Raw genomic sequence first — 17,125 nt, 5'->3', positions numbered from 1 at the left:
CTCTCTATGTCTCTCTCTCTCACTCTTTCTCTGTCTCTCTCTCTCTCTCTCTCTCTCTTATGATCCCCTTGGATCGAAATCATGCTTGATTTTCAGGGTTATCAAAAGCGAACTCTGTGGCACGATTAATGTGTGCCTACATTATACAGATATATATATATATATATATATACATAACATATACATAACATATATATACATAACAAAGCTTGATAAGCGCCAAGTATCCGTAAGTAGAGCTAAATTCCCGGCAGTCGCGTGCTGTAAACCAACTGAAGATGAGGCGAGTGAATTGCAATTTGCTGCTCTTCTATGCGATTCTCAGTTGGCAAAGTGTAAGCAGGACAGATCAGCTCAGTGATCTATATAAGCATTATATATTCTCCAGCTATTCGTGTGCTGCAATGAGGCGCACGGACTGCGCCTGCTGCAGCAGCAGAGATGCGGAGTCTTTGCCTCTGTGAAGGTGACAAATGGACGCGAAGCCACTTGAGTTGAGTTGACGTAAACTTTCACTTGGAGCTAATTTGCTATGGCTATGGCCAGGTGGGAGCGCGTGAGAGTGGGAGTCTGCCAGCAGCAGCTACTCCTGCTGCTCATGCCTCCGCGTCCGCGTTGTTTGCCTGCCGCGCGCTAACTGCGTTTTGTGAATGAAGCCGCTTTGTTATGTTGCCAACAAACAAACAAGCAAACAAGCCAGCAAACAACATAGCAGCGGGAGCGTTGCCAATGCCCACCACACGCCACCCAACCACCCAACAGCCAGCACCCGCACCACCCACTCCACTCGTGCTTGGAGCGGCGCCATCGCCGCTGCAGCAGTGCTCGGCTGTCGCTCGGCTTGACTCCGGCAGAACTGTTTGTCCCATTTCCGCCGGCTCGTACACGTGCAGCGAGGGTTGCTCAACAAGTTCTAGAGTCAAAAAAAATGGCTTTAATTTATGAAGATTTTAGTGACACAGCAAGAGTGATAGCTTTTTCAACAGCTACAGCTACGCAGCTGTTTAAGTTATTGATCATGTTTAGCTGCTGTAATACTTAATAATCTATGCCATTTAAATATAATTTAAAAGTTGAGCGCTTAAGCTTCGACTTATAAAAGTTTTAGCCGAAGTTTATTGGCTGCTGTTGCAGCAAGACAGCCACAAGTGCAGCTTGCAGTCGAAGCGTTTTTGGCTTGATTGTGACAGTTATTTAAAAGTTGTGTATTTGCTTATATAATGGCATAGATGTAGCTATAAAATAAAATTAGAAAGAATGAAATGTGTTAAGTTATTTATGTTTTATTGCAATTTATTTTTGTATGGCTCTTAATGTGTCAGCTCTTTAATTTGGTTGTGTTTCGTGTGTTGCCTGCTGAGAGTGTGAAATAAAAAAATTAATTAAATTCAAATGCTCAATTTTATTATGTTTCAGCTACAGCAGGCAACTCATGAAACACACCTCGCATATCGCGCTGATTGGCTGACTGGCAACTCGATGAACTCGCACGAACTTTTGTTTTCATTTCAACGCCAGCGCCGAGTGAGAGGGGGGGGGGGGGGGGTTGGGGGCAGGTATTACAATACTTTATTAAGTAAATCCAAAATCCATATGCAAATCAGCTTTGGCTAAATGAATGAATGAATGCGTGAAGGCAAAGCCGTGCCAACTCGCTCAATGTCAACGAATGTTAGATGCAAGAGAGGGGGAGAGCGAGAGGGTGTTGGAGGTGGAGAGTGGGAGTGGTAGTGGTAGTGGGAGTTAGAGGCAGGCTGTGTGAGTATCTGATGGCAAGTGAAAAACTTTCACATTTGTGACAATTTCAAATTCATCAAAGACATGCAAAGTTGTATCAAAAGTTTTCCGTGCGCGTTGGCAATCAAAAAGTAACGAACATAACTGCTCCACGACCCCAACGAAAGTAAAGAAATGTAACTGCTGCAACAACAACAACAATAGCAGCAGCAGCAGCAACTCAAGTAACAACAGCAAATGGCATCGACAACCCAACCAAAGCAAGCCCAGTTCAGGGTCACCTGCCATTCATACACAGAGACACACAGCCAAAGCTCCACCTGCCCAACCCTTATACAGACCATATATAATTGTTATGCCTGGAGCAGACACATATATATATATATATATATATATATATATATACCTATACTATTCAGTTGCAATATCATTGCGAATCGCACTTAAGACAAAAGGCAAATTCGAGTCGCATTAATCAAATCGCAGTCAATACTCTACGGGGTAGCTACTGCCACCCCTAGGCGCTGTGTAATGCACCCCTAACGGAAACTCATTGCTCATTGCCTCATTTCAAACATCTCCGCCAATAAAAATTCAAATTTCTCAGCCGGTGTCAAAGCTATATTTAAGTATATACACATAAAGGCGGTACCAATAGGCACCACTGAGTGCTCGGCCTGGCAGTGATCGACTGCGAGATACTCTGTTCAAGGCACGCAATAGTAGTCGCCTCAAAAAGCGCCTTTCTTTATTATCTATTTATTTTGTGACCCTTAAGGCAATACTCAGCAGATATTATAGCTGCCTGAAGTTTCCTCAAAAGATCTTCTTCGTTTAAGATTTTATCTGCTCAGTCATAGGAGCTTTCAGGGGACTCTTCAGTTCCGGAAGTGATGTAAGTGTCTAGGAACAGGTCTGGGAAGTGAGTCTAGAGCCAGGACTGAGACTAGCTCTGAAGCTGGATCAGAAGGTAGGTCGGAGTCCACGTCTGAGACCAGCCGTCTGAGGCTAGATCTGAGACTAGATCTGAGACAAGGTTTGAGACTAGGTCTGAGGCTGTCTGGAGCTAGGCCTGAGGCTAGATCGGAGTCTATATTTAGGACTAGGTCTGAGGCTAGGTCTGAAATTGTCTGAGGCCAGATCTGAGGCTAGCTCTGAGGCTAGGTCTGAAGCTGTCTGAGGCTAGATCTGAGGCTAGCTCTGAGACTTGATCTGAGGCTAGATCTGAGAGTAGGTTTGAGACTAGTTGTGAGGCTATGTTTAGGACTAGGTCTGAAATTGTCTGAGACCAGGTCTGAGGCCAGGTCTGAGGCCAGATCTGAGGCCAGGTCTGAAGCTAGGTTTGAGGATCGGAGTCTAAGTCTGAGACTAAGTTCAGGGCTGGATCTGAAGCTGACTGGAGCCAGGTCTGAATTCAGGTTGGAGGCGCGGTCTTCAACTAGGTCTAAGTCTGAGGCTAGATTTAGAGCTAGATCTGAGGAAGTTGTGAGCCCAAGTCTAAGGTACGGAACGAACTAAATTCTCTCTTTCTTTCTATCTCTCTCTATGTCTCTCTCTCTCACTCTTTCTCTGTCTCTCTCTCTCTCTCTCTCTCTCTTATGATCCCCTTGGATCGAAATCATGCTTGATTTTCAGGGTTATCAAAAGCGAACTCTGTGGCACGATTAATGTGTGCCTACATTATACAGATATATATATATATATATATATACATAACATATACATAACATATATATACATAACAAAGCTTGATAAGCGCCAAGTATCCGTAAGTAGAGCTAAATTCCCGGCAGTCGCGTGCTGTAAACCAACTGAAGATGAGGCGAGTGAATTGCAATTTGCTGCTCTTCTATGCGATTCTCAGTTGGCAAAGTGTAAGCAGGACAGATCAGCTCAGTGATCTATATAAGCATTATATATTCTCCAGCTATTCGTGTGCTGCAATGAGGCGCACGGACTGCGCCTGCTGCAGCAGCAGAGATGCGGAGTCTTTGCCTCTGTGAAGGTGACAAATGGACGCGAAGTCAGGCTGGCCTCGAGGCCCTGGATGGCATTGCTGCGTCTGCGCTACGCCGGTGAGGAAGGCTTTCACTGTGCCGGGACGCTCATAACAGATCGTAAGACAGGCTGAGCTACAATAGACACTCATATCACATGTCCGTCACTTGCAGGCTTCGTGCTGACAGCTGCCCATTGCGTGGCGCCCTTTGAGCTGTGAGTTCACAAATTGCGCATAACATTTTACAGGGCATCCATGTGCTGGCCATTTACAGGGTATACGTGCGCTTGGGTGAGCACAATCTAAGCACCGACACCGACTGCAAGGTGACTGGCAAAAGAACTATGTGCGTGCCGCCCGTTGAGGATGTGGGCGTGGCAGCGGTATACAAGCACGAGGAGTACAGCTCAGCTGCCAAGCACAATGATATAGCGCTGATCAAGCTGGAGCGACAGGTGGAGTTTAAGAGTGAGCACTGCCAATCTCAGGTAGAAGAAGCTGTGACCGTTATGCACTTTGCTTTCAGAGCACATCAAGCCGATCTGCCTGCCCATCGGTGTCGAGGCGAGTCAGTCCTTTGTGGTCACTGGCTGGGGCATAACGGAGAATGGCACCGCAGTCGATGTGCCGCGCGAGGCAGCCATTGAGCTGCAAGCGAGACAGACGTGCGCCCATACCTTCGACCGTATTGTCAAGCAGAGTCAGCTCTGCGCTGGCGCCACGGCGAGCGACTCGTGTCGCGGCGACTCCGGCGGCCCCTTGTCCTATCCGGCGGTCTATGCGACTCGACAACGCTTCGTCCAGTTCGGCATTGTGAGCTACGGCGCCCGCGACTGTGGCAACGGCTATCCAGCTGACTACACCGATGTGGCCAGCTACTTGCCCTGGATAACTGGCATAATAGGGGCGAATTCCTCAAAAGATTAGAGCAGTTGCAAGCATCAGTATCACGCAATCAAATCAAAACATTATCTTTACATACTCCATATATATACACCAGAAATATGAAAAAGAAACAAAATATTTTAAATAAAAATGTAAAAACGAAACTTTCTAATTATTTATGTAGTAATTTTATTTAAATGTTTTATTTTATTTTAAATGAAATATTTTCTATTAAATTTATAATTGCAAAATTCAATTCAAAATTCAAATCTAGCGCCAAATAATGTCCAAAGTGTGCACAATTGTAAGCTACTTGCTATATATATCTCTCATAGCATGCAGCTTTATGCTGTCAGCGCCACAGCATTTGGCAGCCCTGAAACGCACATACAATGTTGTAAAATGACGTTTGCTGCTGACGTCTCGTAGCCGTCGGCTGTCAAGTGACGTTTGCTGTCGTGGCGTTGACAGAGATAGAAAGTAGCAGCCGCCGCATTGGGTTTGAGTTGTACATCGAACTTTTCCTATATTAAATTACACACCAAAATCACAACAATAATGCAACGTCAAATGCTCGTTCTCTGCTTGATTGCCGTCGCCTGCGCCACGGGCGCCCAGGCCAGCTGCAAGGCCACGTTGAGCGCATTCAGCACACAGGATGCAACAATTTTGACTCAATTGGCGCATGTTGCAGAGTTCACACTGCAGTGCAGCAACTCGGCACAGCCCAGCCTGTTCGCAGAGTTCCCCTGTGGCAAGGTTGTGCCCGTTGCCAAGGTGGGCGACAGCAAATATCAGGTGAGTTAGCGGCCTCGTTCAGTGCAACTAGAATCTCATCCAATGCATTGGCAGGTGAGCTGGGTGGAGGACATCAAGCAGGGCAGCAGCGGCAATGTGCAGGTGCGTCTCTTCGACGAGGACGGCTATGCCAATGTGCGCAAGGCACAGCGCGATGGCGATAAGATCTCCTCAGTCAAATCCTTGCTGGACATCACTGTGCCCACAAAGAGCGCCTACAAGGGACCCTGGATCAAGGCTGAGCTGCTCGCCGCTGTGCTGGTTGGCGGCGTTGCCTACTTCGCCTTCACCACCAAGAGCAAGGTGCAGTCGTAAGGCCGAGCATGTGCGTCAACTTCTTGAATGAAATTCATTCACCGTACCAAGTAGCAACAAATTAACGGCATTAATCGCGATTCATGTGTAGGATTCCAGAGAGATTTTTTCCATTTTCATATCGTTAAGTTTCATAGTTCCAGAATCGTGTAAATAAATTGTTCCAAGTCCAACAACAATTAAGACGACAAACTGCACTTTAATGCATCTAAGTTAAGTTTACTTAAGTTTAACAATACAATTTGTAAGTTGCTTTAAGATAGATAGAGGACGTCTCAGTGGACCGCTCCAGTGGCCGCAGCAGCGGAGAGGCCGCCACCCGCACCTGTGGCTGGCAAGCCACCATTCATATTGCTCTCCTCATCGGATGAAATGTCTATCATGCTCTCCACTCGCGACGGCGACATCACATATACGAAATGCTCAGTGGAGCCCTCGGGCACCATGCCACCGGCAGCCGCAATCAGCGTGGAGCCATCCGGTTGCTGTGGCGGCGGTGTATCGGTGCAGTACTTCAGATTTGCCGTGCTGCCCGACTCCTCGGGCGGCGGCACGCCGTTGCAGTCAAAGTTCTCCAGCTCCAACTCGATGTCGCTGACGATACGCATGCAGCGCATCTTGGCCAGCGATTGGAACTTCATGGGCATGGCGCGCACCTGTCGCGCTAGACTCAAGAAGAACAGCGTATTGGCGTCCAGTTCACGGTTAGCCTGCAGCACAGCGGACACATCCCAGTCGGTGGGAAAACGCGGATCGCTCATCTTACGTGTCTTGGCGGGCGAGGGCTGGGAACAGTTGGATGCGGCTGCATTCGAGCTCGTACAGCTGAGGTTGATGGCTGTTGTCTGCGGCGACGGCTGCACGCGCCTCACCTTTGAACTGGGTGGCGCCGGCGGCGGTGGCGGTGGCGTCGGGTTGCCCAGCCCCAAAGCTGATGGCGCATTGCCATTAAGATTGTGTCGATTGGCCAGATTCTGGAACAGGCCAAGCGGCGCTCCAGCCGCTGCCGCTGCGCTCAGCTCCTTCTTGAAGTTGTCAGCGGCAGCAAACAGATGCGGCTCGATAATCAGGCAACCCACATTGTTGGCTGTGCTGCAGTTGGGCGTCGACGTTAGCGGCAAACCTGCGGCAGCTGCTGCAGCTTTTAGCGTAAACATTTGTGCGGCAGCCGCTGCAGCGGGCAATCCACCAATGCCCATGGGCAAACTGGCCAGCGTGGCCAGAGCCGCAGCATTCGCACTGACTGAGCCCTTGCCCGCGGCACTGAGTGGCAGGGCGGGCAGAGACAGAATACCGCTGTTGGAGCTGCTGTTGCTGCAGTTGGCAGCTGGCGGCGTCATCGAGCTGAGCGTCAGAGGCGCCACCGCCGCACAATTGCTGCTGCCATTGCTGTTGCTATTGTGGTTCTGCGGCGCCGCGCCGGAGTTGCTAAGCGCTCCGGGCGAGACGAGGCTGGGCGGCGTGGCGGCCACGCTCGGCGTCAGTATCGGCGTTGTATAACTGTTCACCGTCTGCGTGCTGAGCGCCGAAGTTGATGCTGTCGCTGTGGCTATGGTAATCTTCAAGTCATCCTCACCTCCATTGCTGGCCGCCTTGGCAAGCACCTGATAGCCGAAGTCACATTCATTGTCGTCCTCATCGTTCGACTTGCCATTGCCATTCGCCGAGTTTCTGTGGAGGATGCAAGTGTTAAAGTGTGATCTATGCGAAATCTAGCTAGGGCAACTCACCTGCCAGGTCCTTGAAACGGCTTCAGGAACTCCATGTGATCCGCGTGCGCCCAATACTGATATTTCTTTGAAGTTTTTGTGCCAACTCGAAAGGAACGCAAATATTTTGTATAACTGTCGCGAAGGTTTTTCCATTTTCGCTTCGAAGCTTCTGTAAAAAACAGACAAAAATGTTCCGTTAGTTTAAAAATGCAATGGAAAGTTAATTATTATTATAGATCTAAGTATACTTATTTCATGAACGTATTTCATACATCTCAACAGTTTTTAATTGCATACTTTTAGAGTGAAATTACTCTTAAAAGGCTATCTATTGACAGCACCCATACACTGCGCGTCATCAGGATAGCACCAATTTAAGGTTGAATGTCATTTATCATCATATAAATCCCACAATGCTAAAAAAAAACAAATTTCTTATAGGAACAGGAACAGGAAATGGCGTTAAGTTTCATTCAAAGGAAAAAACAAATTAGCAGAAGCAAACGAGTGTCAGAGGTGGCACTATAAGGATGACGCATAGTGTATATTGAAACAAGCGTTTGTAAATATTGAATTATATAACATTTGATGACATCCTTTCTTAAGAATTTAAGCACACACACTTCAAATATACATTTATACATACATTCAAAAGCACTTCAAAGCTTGTATCGCTTTTCTAGGCAACAATTGTGTTTTCAGAGATGAGCGTTTATTGCGATCACTGTGACCATGACGTTTAAAACATGACTGAGGCTCAAGTTATTACATACAACTGATACTTCGCATGTTCCTTGTAATAAATTCATTGTTAAATAGTTAAGCTTTTATTTCTTGGTTATTATCTGCACTGTTCAAAGTTTTTTTTTTAAGTGGTCTACGTCTTATTTTAGAGCGAAATACAAATCACAATGTGAATTGCTTAGCTCTGCTCAGCTCTGCTCTGCTCAGCTCAGCTCTGCACAGTTCAGCTCTAAGCATTTACAGTTTTGACAACATCAGATTTTTTAACTAAATATATTCCCAACTCTGTTACTTTCATACGCCTTAGCTGTCCTTCAAGAGAAAAAGGCTTTTTTATAGTTTTGATTTAGTCGATCGTGGTCTGTTGAACGGAGTGGACGTTCGCTTATGCGTCATTTTGAAGGGTAAACAAGTGTCAATTAAAAGTGTGGAGTAAGTGTGATTCCAGGTGAGTGAAAAAAAATTGACACACATACATAAATACAAGTGTATGCACATATATATTATATAAATATTTGTTGCTAAATTTGAGGGCTATTGCAATATTTTCTGCCAATTTCCTTTTCACTATTGTTTTGAATACGTATATATATACAAATGTAAATGTATTTAAGATTTTATGAATTTATGTATGTATGCATGTACTTTAATATAAATATTTGCATTTTAAATTTTCGGGTGCACTTGGAAATATCACAAATAACTTAAGACTTACATTTCCATTAATAAGAATTCCACTCACAATTAGAATTTTTGGTAAATATTCCAATGAAAGTGAAATGCAACAGCGACCAATTGGCCTGCCTGCAACAAAAACAAAGTGGCAACACATTTTGCGTCTGCATTTGTTTTTATGCTGACATTCGAGGAACCGAAGTGAGAAAAGGCGAAATGTGCGTGAGAGTATGAAAGAGAGATTGAAAGAGATAGAGAGAGGGGGAAATCGATGCGCAGAAGCAACAGGGTGTCACAGTTTGTACTGTTACAGAAAACTGAAAACATTACGCTGAATCCTAATCGTATTCAGTAGCTATATTATATTAATATTCCGTGCTCTGTGTTCAACAAAAATTAGTAAAATAGTTATACTTTTTTGTAGTCAATTTTGACAGTGCTCATATTATCCTGTTCTTAATACCACTAGGTTTGTGCATACGTCAAACTGGGTGACGTTAAATTCTCTCTCAGCATCGCACTGACAACAATAACAATAACAGCACCACAGAGCGCGCAGCTTGTATCAGTTTCGCTCTTATGTTTTTGTTTGCCTTTTCTGCGCGTTCGTGTTTTCATTATACTCTTATTCAAGCGATGTTCATTTTGCAATCTTATTTGTAACAATGGTATTAAATTTAATTGTATAATATCAAGTTGCTTGTTTTCAATTAATATATGTATATATGTTTATTTAAAATGATATTGATCTTCGCACTATTAATTTTTTCATAATATATAGATAGGAATACGAAAAAGTGGTCCGAGAAATACGTGGTAGGGTATGTGGATGTTGGTGTGCAAGGGCTGCTTTTCTTGTTTTTGTTTTTGTCTCTCACTGCAATTCGCCGACCGCGGCCGCGTTCTGCACAGCGCCATGCCATCCGCACCGCACTCGCCCCCGCATACAATCATCTGTAGGCGCGCTCACACTCTGACACATGCACACATACAGAATACAGAATACATATATATACGTATATGTATAGACAAGAACACATACACAAAATAAAACGGCCGGCGGTTCGTCGTCGCAGCGACGACGGCAGAACATTTGTCCGCTTTGCTGTGCGACGCGGGCCGCTGGTTGAGTGTGTGAGTTTCGCAGTATATACAAGTATGTGTATATATATATACGTATATGCATGTATGCGATTGTGAATGTTTTCCGTGCACGTAGTAATTGAATTTAAGCGAACAGGCGGCCGCAGCGGTTCTCAGCTACCGCCGCACAACTTCCCTTTTTTCCCGTAAATTTCTTGGTGTGTATGTGTGTATTTGGCTTGTGTTTTGTTGTTGTTTTTTGTTATGCCGCTACGGCGATGTTGGCTCCTTACCCACAGATAATCCAATCTCGTCCGCTATTTGCGTCCAGACTTTCATCTTCACCTCAACGTTCTTATAATCAGGATTGTGATTATTGTAGACGACATCGTACTTCTTGACAATATCAATGAAATCGGATGTATTATCGGAGGTTGTGGAGGATTCACTAATCGCTCGAGCCACTTTCATTTCCTTCATGGCTTATCGTTAACGGTTTTTCAAAAACTTTTTGCAGCGGCGCTTTGGCAGTTTTCACTAATACACACACGTTCGCACGCACGCACGCACATGCATAAGCGACACGAACAGAAATCTTTTTATAGGCGTGTGGGCGCGCTATTGACCGTTGACGGCAAGACCACGACCACAGCGCCTTCCCCCTCCGAACGAACGGCAAAGAACAGGCAAGGCGAAGCGTACAGGCAACGAGCGAACTGCGAACAGCAAACAGCGAGAGACCAGCGAGCGAACGAGCGAGCGACTGCCGTTTTGTATGACCGCCTCGACAAAAGTTGGACACTTGAATGAGGAGAGCGCACATGAGCTGCATGCACACAACCTAACAGAGGCATCGGCAGCGGCGGCAGCAGCAGCAGCAGCAGCAACAGCAGAGACCGCAGCAAGCAGCGGCGCCAGCGACGCGACAGCAGCCAGGCAGGCAAGCAGGGCAACAACAACAACAGTAAGAGCAACGCGCCAGCGTACGAACGAAGCGACAGTGAGGCGAACCGTCGTTGGAGGACGTGTAAAGAAGAACAAGAAGCAGCACAACATCATCATCATCATCATCGTAGTCGCCGTCGTCGTTGTTGTTATTGTTGTTATTTTCGTTGGAGTCGTCGTTGGCGTTCAACGGCAGCAGCAACGGCGGCAGGCAGCCAGCCCCATGACATGCACATACATACATACAAATACACACAGACACAAATAAAAACACAGAAACATAGACATACATTTACGCACACACTGAGCCGGGACACAGCGACAGCGCAGTTTGGCGCTCGCAATAAGCGCGCAACGGTTGCGACGCCATTGCCGCCGCCACAGCGCCGCTCCAACGTTTCTGTCAGCCGCCCACATTCGACGCCCGCTGCTGTACGGAACCGAACGGCAGCAGCACCAGCAGCAGCAGCAACAACAACAAAGCAAACTCAATTTCATGACTACGTTCGTCCGTTGCTGTCGCCGCGACCCACAAGGCAAAAGCATGAGTTTGTTATTGTTGTTGCTGCTGCTGCCGTTTCAGTTTGTTTTTGTTGTTTGATGATGCCTTTCTGTATATATATAATATATATATACATATATATATATGTGTGCATGTGTGTGTGCATAACACGTATATGTGTGTACGAACGTACAACTAACATGCCAGATCTGACGAGTTTTGTACTGAAAATCCACCCCGCTCTTGCACTCCCCGCGGAACAACGACTGTACGGTATTACAGAGGGGTCCTGTTTAGGGGATATGAACAATATTATGTCCCTGAACATTACTAAGAAGATCTAAGACATAAACTAGTCATCAGTTGAATTGAAGACATATCCTAAATACCGCTCTGGTTCTTTAAAAAATTATGCAATAAGTTTACCTGAAAAGAAAGTGAAAATCGGAAGATACTTATCGACACTTCAGTGACTGTACACTATTGCGTACTATTTCTCCCTCTTAGAATTTGCATATGAAAAGCTTTTCTAACGGATGTTCTCAATCGATTATGCACTTATTAGTGAACTCTAAAAGCTCCACCAAAGCTCAGATCACTTTCTTGTAAAACTCAAGTTAAGCTGCGTTTGTGTATTTGTATGTGTGTGTTCACATTTGTGAGCTTTCGGCGACAGGCTTAATACAGTTTATTTACACAGGCATTGCATACACGTGAATTTTGTAAAACTGTTGCACCTTCATTCAACGGCACACAGGCAGTTGGCATTGAGATTGCAGAAACTGAAGTTCAAGGTCATTACTTAGCATACTTATGTATGCACGTATATATATGTAATTGCATATATATTTAGCTCAGCATTCGATTTTGACACCCGCTGCTCGAAGTGATCGTCGTTCATGATGCATTGCACTGCTTCCGATGTCTAAATGCTTTTGTTGTAAAGTTCAAGCGCTGTCGCCGCTCTTATCAGTTGCTACGGCCACCGCCCTCTCTCCGCTCTCTAGCGTTCTCTTGCTCTCTATTTTCGATTCGTACTCTCCATCATTCCCTCTTCCTCTATGTGTATTTTTGCAACACGGCAACTCTTGTTGTTGTTAAATAACTTTTGCTGCCGTTTGCCTCTTCTGCTTTTCTTCAGCTTTGTTTTGAATGTTGCTGTTGTTGTTTTTGCTGTCGCTGCTGGGTCCGCCGTCGCTGCGTTGACTCGCATTTAATTTTGCCATCTCCCTTTCTCGTCTCTTCATAAGCTGCTTTGACTGCGGCCCGAGCGAACGAACAAAACGAACGGCCGCCCGTCGCTGACGTTGCCGTTGCCTTTGCCGTTGCCGTTGCCGTTGCCATTTGCCGCTGCCACTGCCACTGCCGAGCAGCATCCCAAATTGTTTCCATCGATTCAAGGCAGCAACGTTGTAGAATTTTGTGCCAGAGCCACCGCCCCCTCGGTCCACAACATCCCCAGCATCTCTTGCTGCGGCTCTTTTCCTTTTTCAAGTTGTTTTGTTGCCGTCGTCGTCGTCGTCGTTGTCGTTGTCGTCGTCTCGGCCAGCGCCACACACTTGGCCCACTCAGCTGCTGTCGCTGCTGCTGCTGCTGGCTTGCGACGACTGTAGCGAACCTACGACCAGTTCCCTTCCCAAGCACTGCGTCCCGCCCGCACAGCTCCTGCTACAGCATGTGCGTATATGTATGTGTGTGCGATTGTGTTTGTGTGGCGGACTAGCGTGGCCCAAACTAACACGTAGACGTCGACCCGCCTGCATATACATATGTATACAAGCACAGACATACACATATACATGCAGCAGTATATGTGTGTGTGTGTATGCTTGTATCTCTTCAGCTTGTGCGCGTTTTTGTTGCTTTTATTATATTTTTTCGCTTTTCTCTATGTCCCGTACTTCAGCCAACGACGGTGACGATGACGATGACGACGACGACGACGACGGCGGCGGCTACAGCGACGGCAACAGCAGCGGCAGCCAGAAAGCACCTTCCTTTTACCAGCTCCTATTGCGAATGACTGCCGCACACACCGCCAGTTCCCCGCCTCCTGATTTTAGCGCCCCCACCCAACTGAGTGAGCCGCCAGCCGCGTCCTTGTGGCCTCCCCATGCCTAGTCACCAGTTCCCATCGTCATCATCGTTGCCATCAAAAGCCCGGCAGTCAGCCCAGGGACGGCAAAGCGCGTCGCCCTCTCGCTGGCCTCCCGTTCATCTTCCCCTCTCACTCTTTTTCTCTCTCTCTCTCTCTCTCTCTTCCTCTTTTACTCTCCCTTTTCCCTCATCACCAAGTACTAGCGCCGAATGGCTGAGCGGTCGGACGGGCAAAAGCAGGGGGCAGCTGTGCGAGAGGCGTGGGGTGTGGGGCGTGGGGCGTTTGCGTGTGGCGGCGTGAAGCCGGGGGCATGGCTGTGTGCATGGGCGTGTAGAAGTTTGTATGTGTATGTATTTGTGTGCATGACTATATGTATTGTGTGAGCGCGTGTATTTGTGTCTGTGTGTGTGCGCTGTTGTTTTTGCTTTTGTCGCTTTCGTTGTTGTTGTTGTTTCTGCTGATTCTCTGCCGCTGCTGCTGCTGTGTTTGGGGTTTCGCTATCATGTTAAAGCGGCGCGGCCTACAAAGAGCGACGAAGTTGCTGGCGCAGTCACCGCTGCTGCCGCTGCCACTGCCACCGCCGCCGCTTATTTTGAGCTTTTACTGTTGTTGTTGTTGTTGTTGTGGCTGCTGCTGCTGTTGGTGTTGTTGGTGCTTTTCGCAAATCGATAAACGATGTCCGGGACGGGACTGCGGCATAGCCAAGCGCTTTGCGTGTATACCTATATACGATGCGTACATATGTATTTGTAGTACATATGTACACGCTATATACACACATGTATGTGTGTGTGTGTGTGTGTGCATGTATGCGATTGCATGTGTGCCTGTGTGTGAGGCCAAGCGGACCCAACATGTCCCGTAGCTGCTGGTCAACAGTGTTCGGATTTTTGATGCAGTTATCACTGCGCTCGAACTTGTAATACATAAACTGTACATAAAAACAAAGGAATTTGCATGCACATACACATGTGTAAATGCATCTAACTATAATGCACACTCATGAATATAGATACATAGATAGAGGTTCGCTCAAAAAAGAACACGATTGAAAGCTTACTTTTAAGTCCTTTAACAATTACTTTCTAGTATGGGAGATAATGTAATATCCTAACATACACACATACACACACATACAGGCATACATGCATACATGTATATACATATATACATCTACAGTTATAATAGTTCCACTTGTTGGAGTAAGAATTTACATTTTGTATTTGATATATTTTTGAAATGCATGTACAGTGGATATCCGATATAAAGCAAAGTCGCCAAAGTAACGTTGTGTTCTGCGGATATGTATACCTGTATTTTCATTCATAAGAAAATACAAGCACATACATGCCCAAATGCTTATGTACACTATATATATAGTAATATTATATTGTTATATATAACTACTGCATATGAGCAGTCTGATTGTTACTGTAAGCTGAATACTGAATACGTGGTAGAGATAGAGGAAGACAGAGAAAGATAGAGAGATGAAGGAAGAGAAAGATAGACGTAATACAGAAAGAGAGCGAGAGAGAGAGACAGAGATAGGATGGGAACGAGAAGGAAAAGAAGAGACATAAGTTTGCAAGAGAGGGAAAAAGATAGATAGAGAAATAGATGCTGAAAGATAGAGTTAGAGAAAGAAAGTGACTGATAGTGCAATAGATAGAGAGAGTGTTAGAGAGAGAGAGAGAGAGGGGTAGAGGAAGAGAGAAATATATATAAGTGAGAGACAGAGGAAGACAGGGGGATAGGAAAGGCAGAGAGATATTTTGGAAGGGAGCCGGTAAGGGAGGTCAAGCAAAGAGCGAATGATGTAATATTGTAAGAGGGAAAGAGAGAAAAATATACAAGAAAAGAAGTTGGCACGGAGAGAAAAAGCAAGGAAATATATATTTTTGGTTTTGTTAATGCGAAAATTCAGATCAGCTAGATATAAATGAAGTAAAAAAAAAATGAAACCCTCAATACGAAACTTATTAATTTGCAACTGAATAAAAATTGTTATGAAAATTGGCTTAGACAGCCGATTTCGATATATGTATATAGTTACGTATCTACGTATATCAAAAACATCTATTTCTTGATTTTGTCCTAAGTTCTAAACCCTTTTTTCAATTTGTCATTTATCAGAGTTAAGTCGAAATGTCGAACTTTGAATATTATCTGCAAAGTATTGCCGATGAGATACGTAATCCCAACGACCCCAGCAATTTGAACGATTTTTATGCCGTTAAGGATTATGTGTTGGACATACTGCGCCTGCAGGACTCATACTTTGGTCAAATATGCCAAAATGATATATTATTTGGTAAGCGCCAGTAAAATATTTCAATAGCAACCAGTTAATACGAGAGTCGCCCACTTCTCAGGTAGTTTTGGCCATAAAATACGTATCTACGATGACGATGAAATGGATGTTTTGATGGAGCTACGCTTTCCGGCGTACAATAGAATCAAACGGGTGCTGGACATTAATCTGCCGGGCTTTACGTTTCTAGACTTTTCGCAGGCCTGCTTCGATACTATGATAGACCGTTGCCTGGCCAACAATAAGGCCCGGCTTCTGTGTCAGTCGAAGCTAAGGAGATGGATAAATAAAATTTTTACGAATGCCTTGAACAACTATGGTAATGTGGTCCAAGGCGACTACGAGGACTACGAACTGAGCTACGTGTGGCGTGGAGAAACCTACACGATCGAAGCGGTGTCACCCTGTCGCACCTCTTCCATTGACTTTGTGCCGGCCGTAAAGTTTGTCGACTCAAAAGCTTTCTGTTGGCACGGAATACCGATGTTTTCGAGCATTCCTGGCAATATGCAACATTATACATTTATGATTAGCTATTTCAATTCAGAGAAAGGGCACTTGAATTGTTGTGGGCAAACGTTGCGAGATGTTTTGCGCCTGCTGCAGGCTTTACGAAATTCCAAGAAATTACTAAAGCTGCGCTGCACTCACTTTGTTAGCCTGGCCATTTGGTTGGCCAGGCGTGTGGGCCACCAGACTATATTTCATATGTCAGTTAGTGAGCTCTTTTTGATGGTATGTACAAAACATTTAGTTAATTGATTGATTGAGTGATTTTTCGTCCTGTCTGCGCAGCTGTTGTCCGACCTATGTGATGCCTTCTACGATGGCCATTTACGCTATGTCTGGGACCCTGACATGAATCTCCTCAGCAACTTTAAGGCTAACCAGCTATCCCAGTATCATGCCGAATTAGTGCGTGCCTACAATATACTTTATTCATATACGCATCAGCCAACTCTAAGCTTTAAACGTTGCCTCAGCCACTTTACATAGACAAAGCTAAATAGGACAAAGCTTATTTCGCGATGAAAGATTACAATTTTTATATTGTATAATTTTTTAGTTTTGGTATAATCTCTGTTCGATGTATGTAAATGTTTCTTTTAATAAAAAAATAATTTTAGATGTTGTTTTTAATCCCTGAACCCTCGCAAGGTATTTTCTATCCATATTTCCCGCCAAGATTTGAATTTTCCAAAAGACTATTGAATAAATTGGATTTTTCAGTATATTTATAAATATATAGTTAGTTGGATGATCATTCTCTTATAATTAATTGAACAGCTGAAGAGTGATGACTTTTAATAATAAATTG

The 17,125-nt window shown here is 45.2% G+C and overlaps 4 protein-coding genes across 5 annotated transcripts; 3 read left to right on the top strand and 1 right to left on the bottom strand.

Moving 5' to 3' along the window:
* On the top strand, nt 1-4,730 carry LOC111605422 (serine protease grass-like; the record flags this gene model as incomplete). The annotated part of the gene is made up of 7 exons (XM_030226142.1): nt 1-51; nt 389-466; nt 3,531-3,611; nt 3,665-3,854; nt 3,909-3,951; nt 4,011-4,204; nt 4,263-4,730. Coding segments are annotated over 7 exons (1,038 nt in total), but the record flags the coding sequence as incomplete, so codon positions are not given.
* Nucleotides 4,731-5,020: 290 nt separating this feature from the next.
* LOC111605406 (translocon-associated protein subunit delta) lies at nt 5,021-5,913 on the top strand. The gene is made up of 2 exons (XM_023323907.2): nt 5,021-5,419; nt 5,474-5,913. The coding sequence occupies exons 1-2, from the start codon at nt 5,180-5,182 to the stop codon at nt 5,732-5,734; spliced, it is 501 nt and encodes a 166-aa protein (XP_023179675.1). The 5' UTR covers nt 5,021-5,179; the 3' UTR covers nt 5,735-5,913.
* On the bottom strand, nt 5,839-10,769 carry LOC111605401 (forkhead box protein C2). 2 transcript variants are annotated; one of them, XM_023323900.2, is made up of 3 exons: nt 10,242-10,769; nt 7,465-7,615; nt 5,839-7,405 (listed from the first exon to the last, which is right to left on the bottom strand). In XM_023323900.2, the coding sequence occupies exons 1-3, from the start codon at nt 10,426-10,428 to the stop codon at nt 6,010-6,012; spliced, it is 1,734 nt and encodes a 577-aa protein (XP_023179668.2). In that variant the 5' UTR covers nt 10,429-10,769; the 3' UTR covers nt 5,839-6,009. The 2 variants fall into 2 exon arrangements, with proteins under 2 accessions (XP_023179668.2, XP_023179670.2); XM_023323902.2 differs by lacking the exon at nt 10,242-10,769 and adding an exon at nt 8,906-9,059.
* LOC111605403 lies at nt 8,485-16,947 on the top strand. The gene is made up of 4 exons (XM_023323904.2): nt 8,485-8,638; nt 15,630-15,807; nt 15,869-16,542; nt 16,603-16,947. The coding sequence occupies exons 2-4, from the start codon at nt 15,642-15,644 to the stop codon at nt 16,801-16,803; spliced, it is 1,041 nt and encodes a 346-aa protein (XP_023179672.2). The 5' UTR covers nt 8,485-8,638; nt 15,630-15,641; the 3' UTR covers nt 16,804-16,947.
* The last annotated feature ends 178 nt before the right edge of the window (nt 16,948-17,125 follow it).

Source organism: Drosophila hydei, unplaced genomic scaffold (assembly GCF_003285905.1).
Source record: "Drosophila hydei strain 15085-1641.00,03,60 unplaced genomic scaffold, DhydRS2 tig00000060-arrow-pilon, whole genome shotgun sequence".
NCBI lineage: Eukaryota > Metazoa > Arthropoda > Insecta > Diptera > Drosophilidae > Drosophila > Drosophila hydei.
The sequence above is the reverse complement of the archived record's forward strand: the minus strand, read 5'-3'. Positions and strand labels throughout refer to the sequence as shown.

Coding starts and splice junctions, on each gene's coding strand:
- LOC111605406 (XM_023323907.2), top strand. CDS start 5,180: ATGCAACGTCAAATGCTCGTTCTCTGCTTGATTGCCGTCGCCTGCGCC. Junction 5,420..5,473: donor TGGGCGACAGCAAATATCAG/GTGAGTTAGCGG, acceptor ATGCATTGGCAG/GTGAGCTGGGTGGAGGACAT.
- LOC111605401 (XM_023323900.2), bottom strand. CDS start 10,428: ATGAAGGAAATGAAAGTGGCTCGAGCGATTAGTGAATCCTCCACAACC. Junction 7,616..10,241: donor CGAGATTGGATTATCTGTGG/GTAAGGAGCCAA, acceptor TGTTTTTTACAG/AAGCTTCGAAGCGAAAATGG. Junction 7,406..7,464: donor CCGTTTCAAGGACCTGGCAG/GTGAGTTGCCCT, acceptor CATCCTCCACAG/AAACTCGGCGAATGGCAATG.
- LOC111605403 (XM_023323904.2), top strand. CDS start 15,642: ATGTCGAACTTTGAATATTATCTGCAAAGTATTGCCGATGAGATACGT. Junction 15,808..15,868: donor CCAAAATGATATATTATTTG/GTAAGCGCCAGT, acceptor CCCACTTCTCAG/GTAGTTTTGGCCATAAAATA. Junction 16,543..16,602: donor TTAGTGAGCTCTTTTTGATG/GTATGTACAAAA, acceptor CTGTCTGCGCAG/CTGTTGTCCGACCTATGTGA.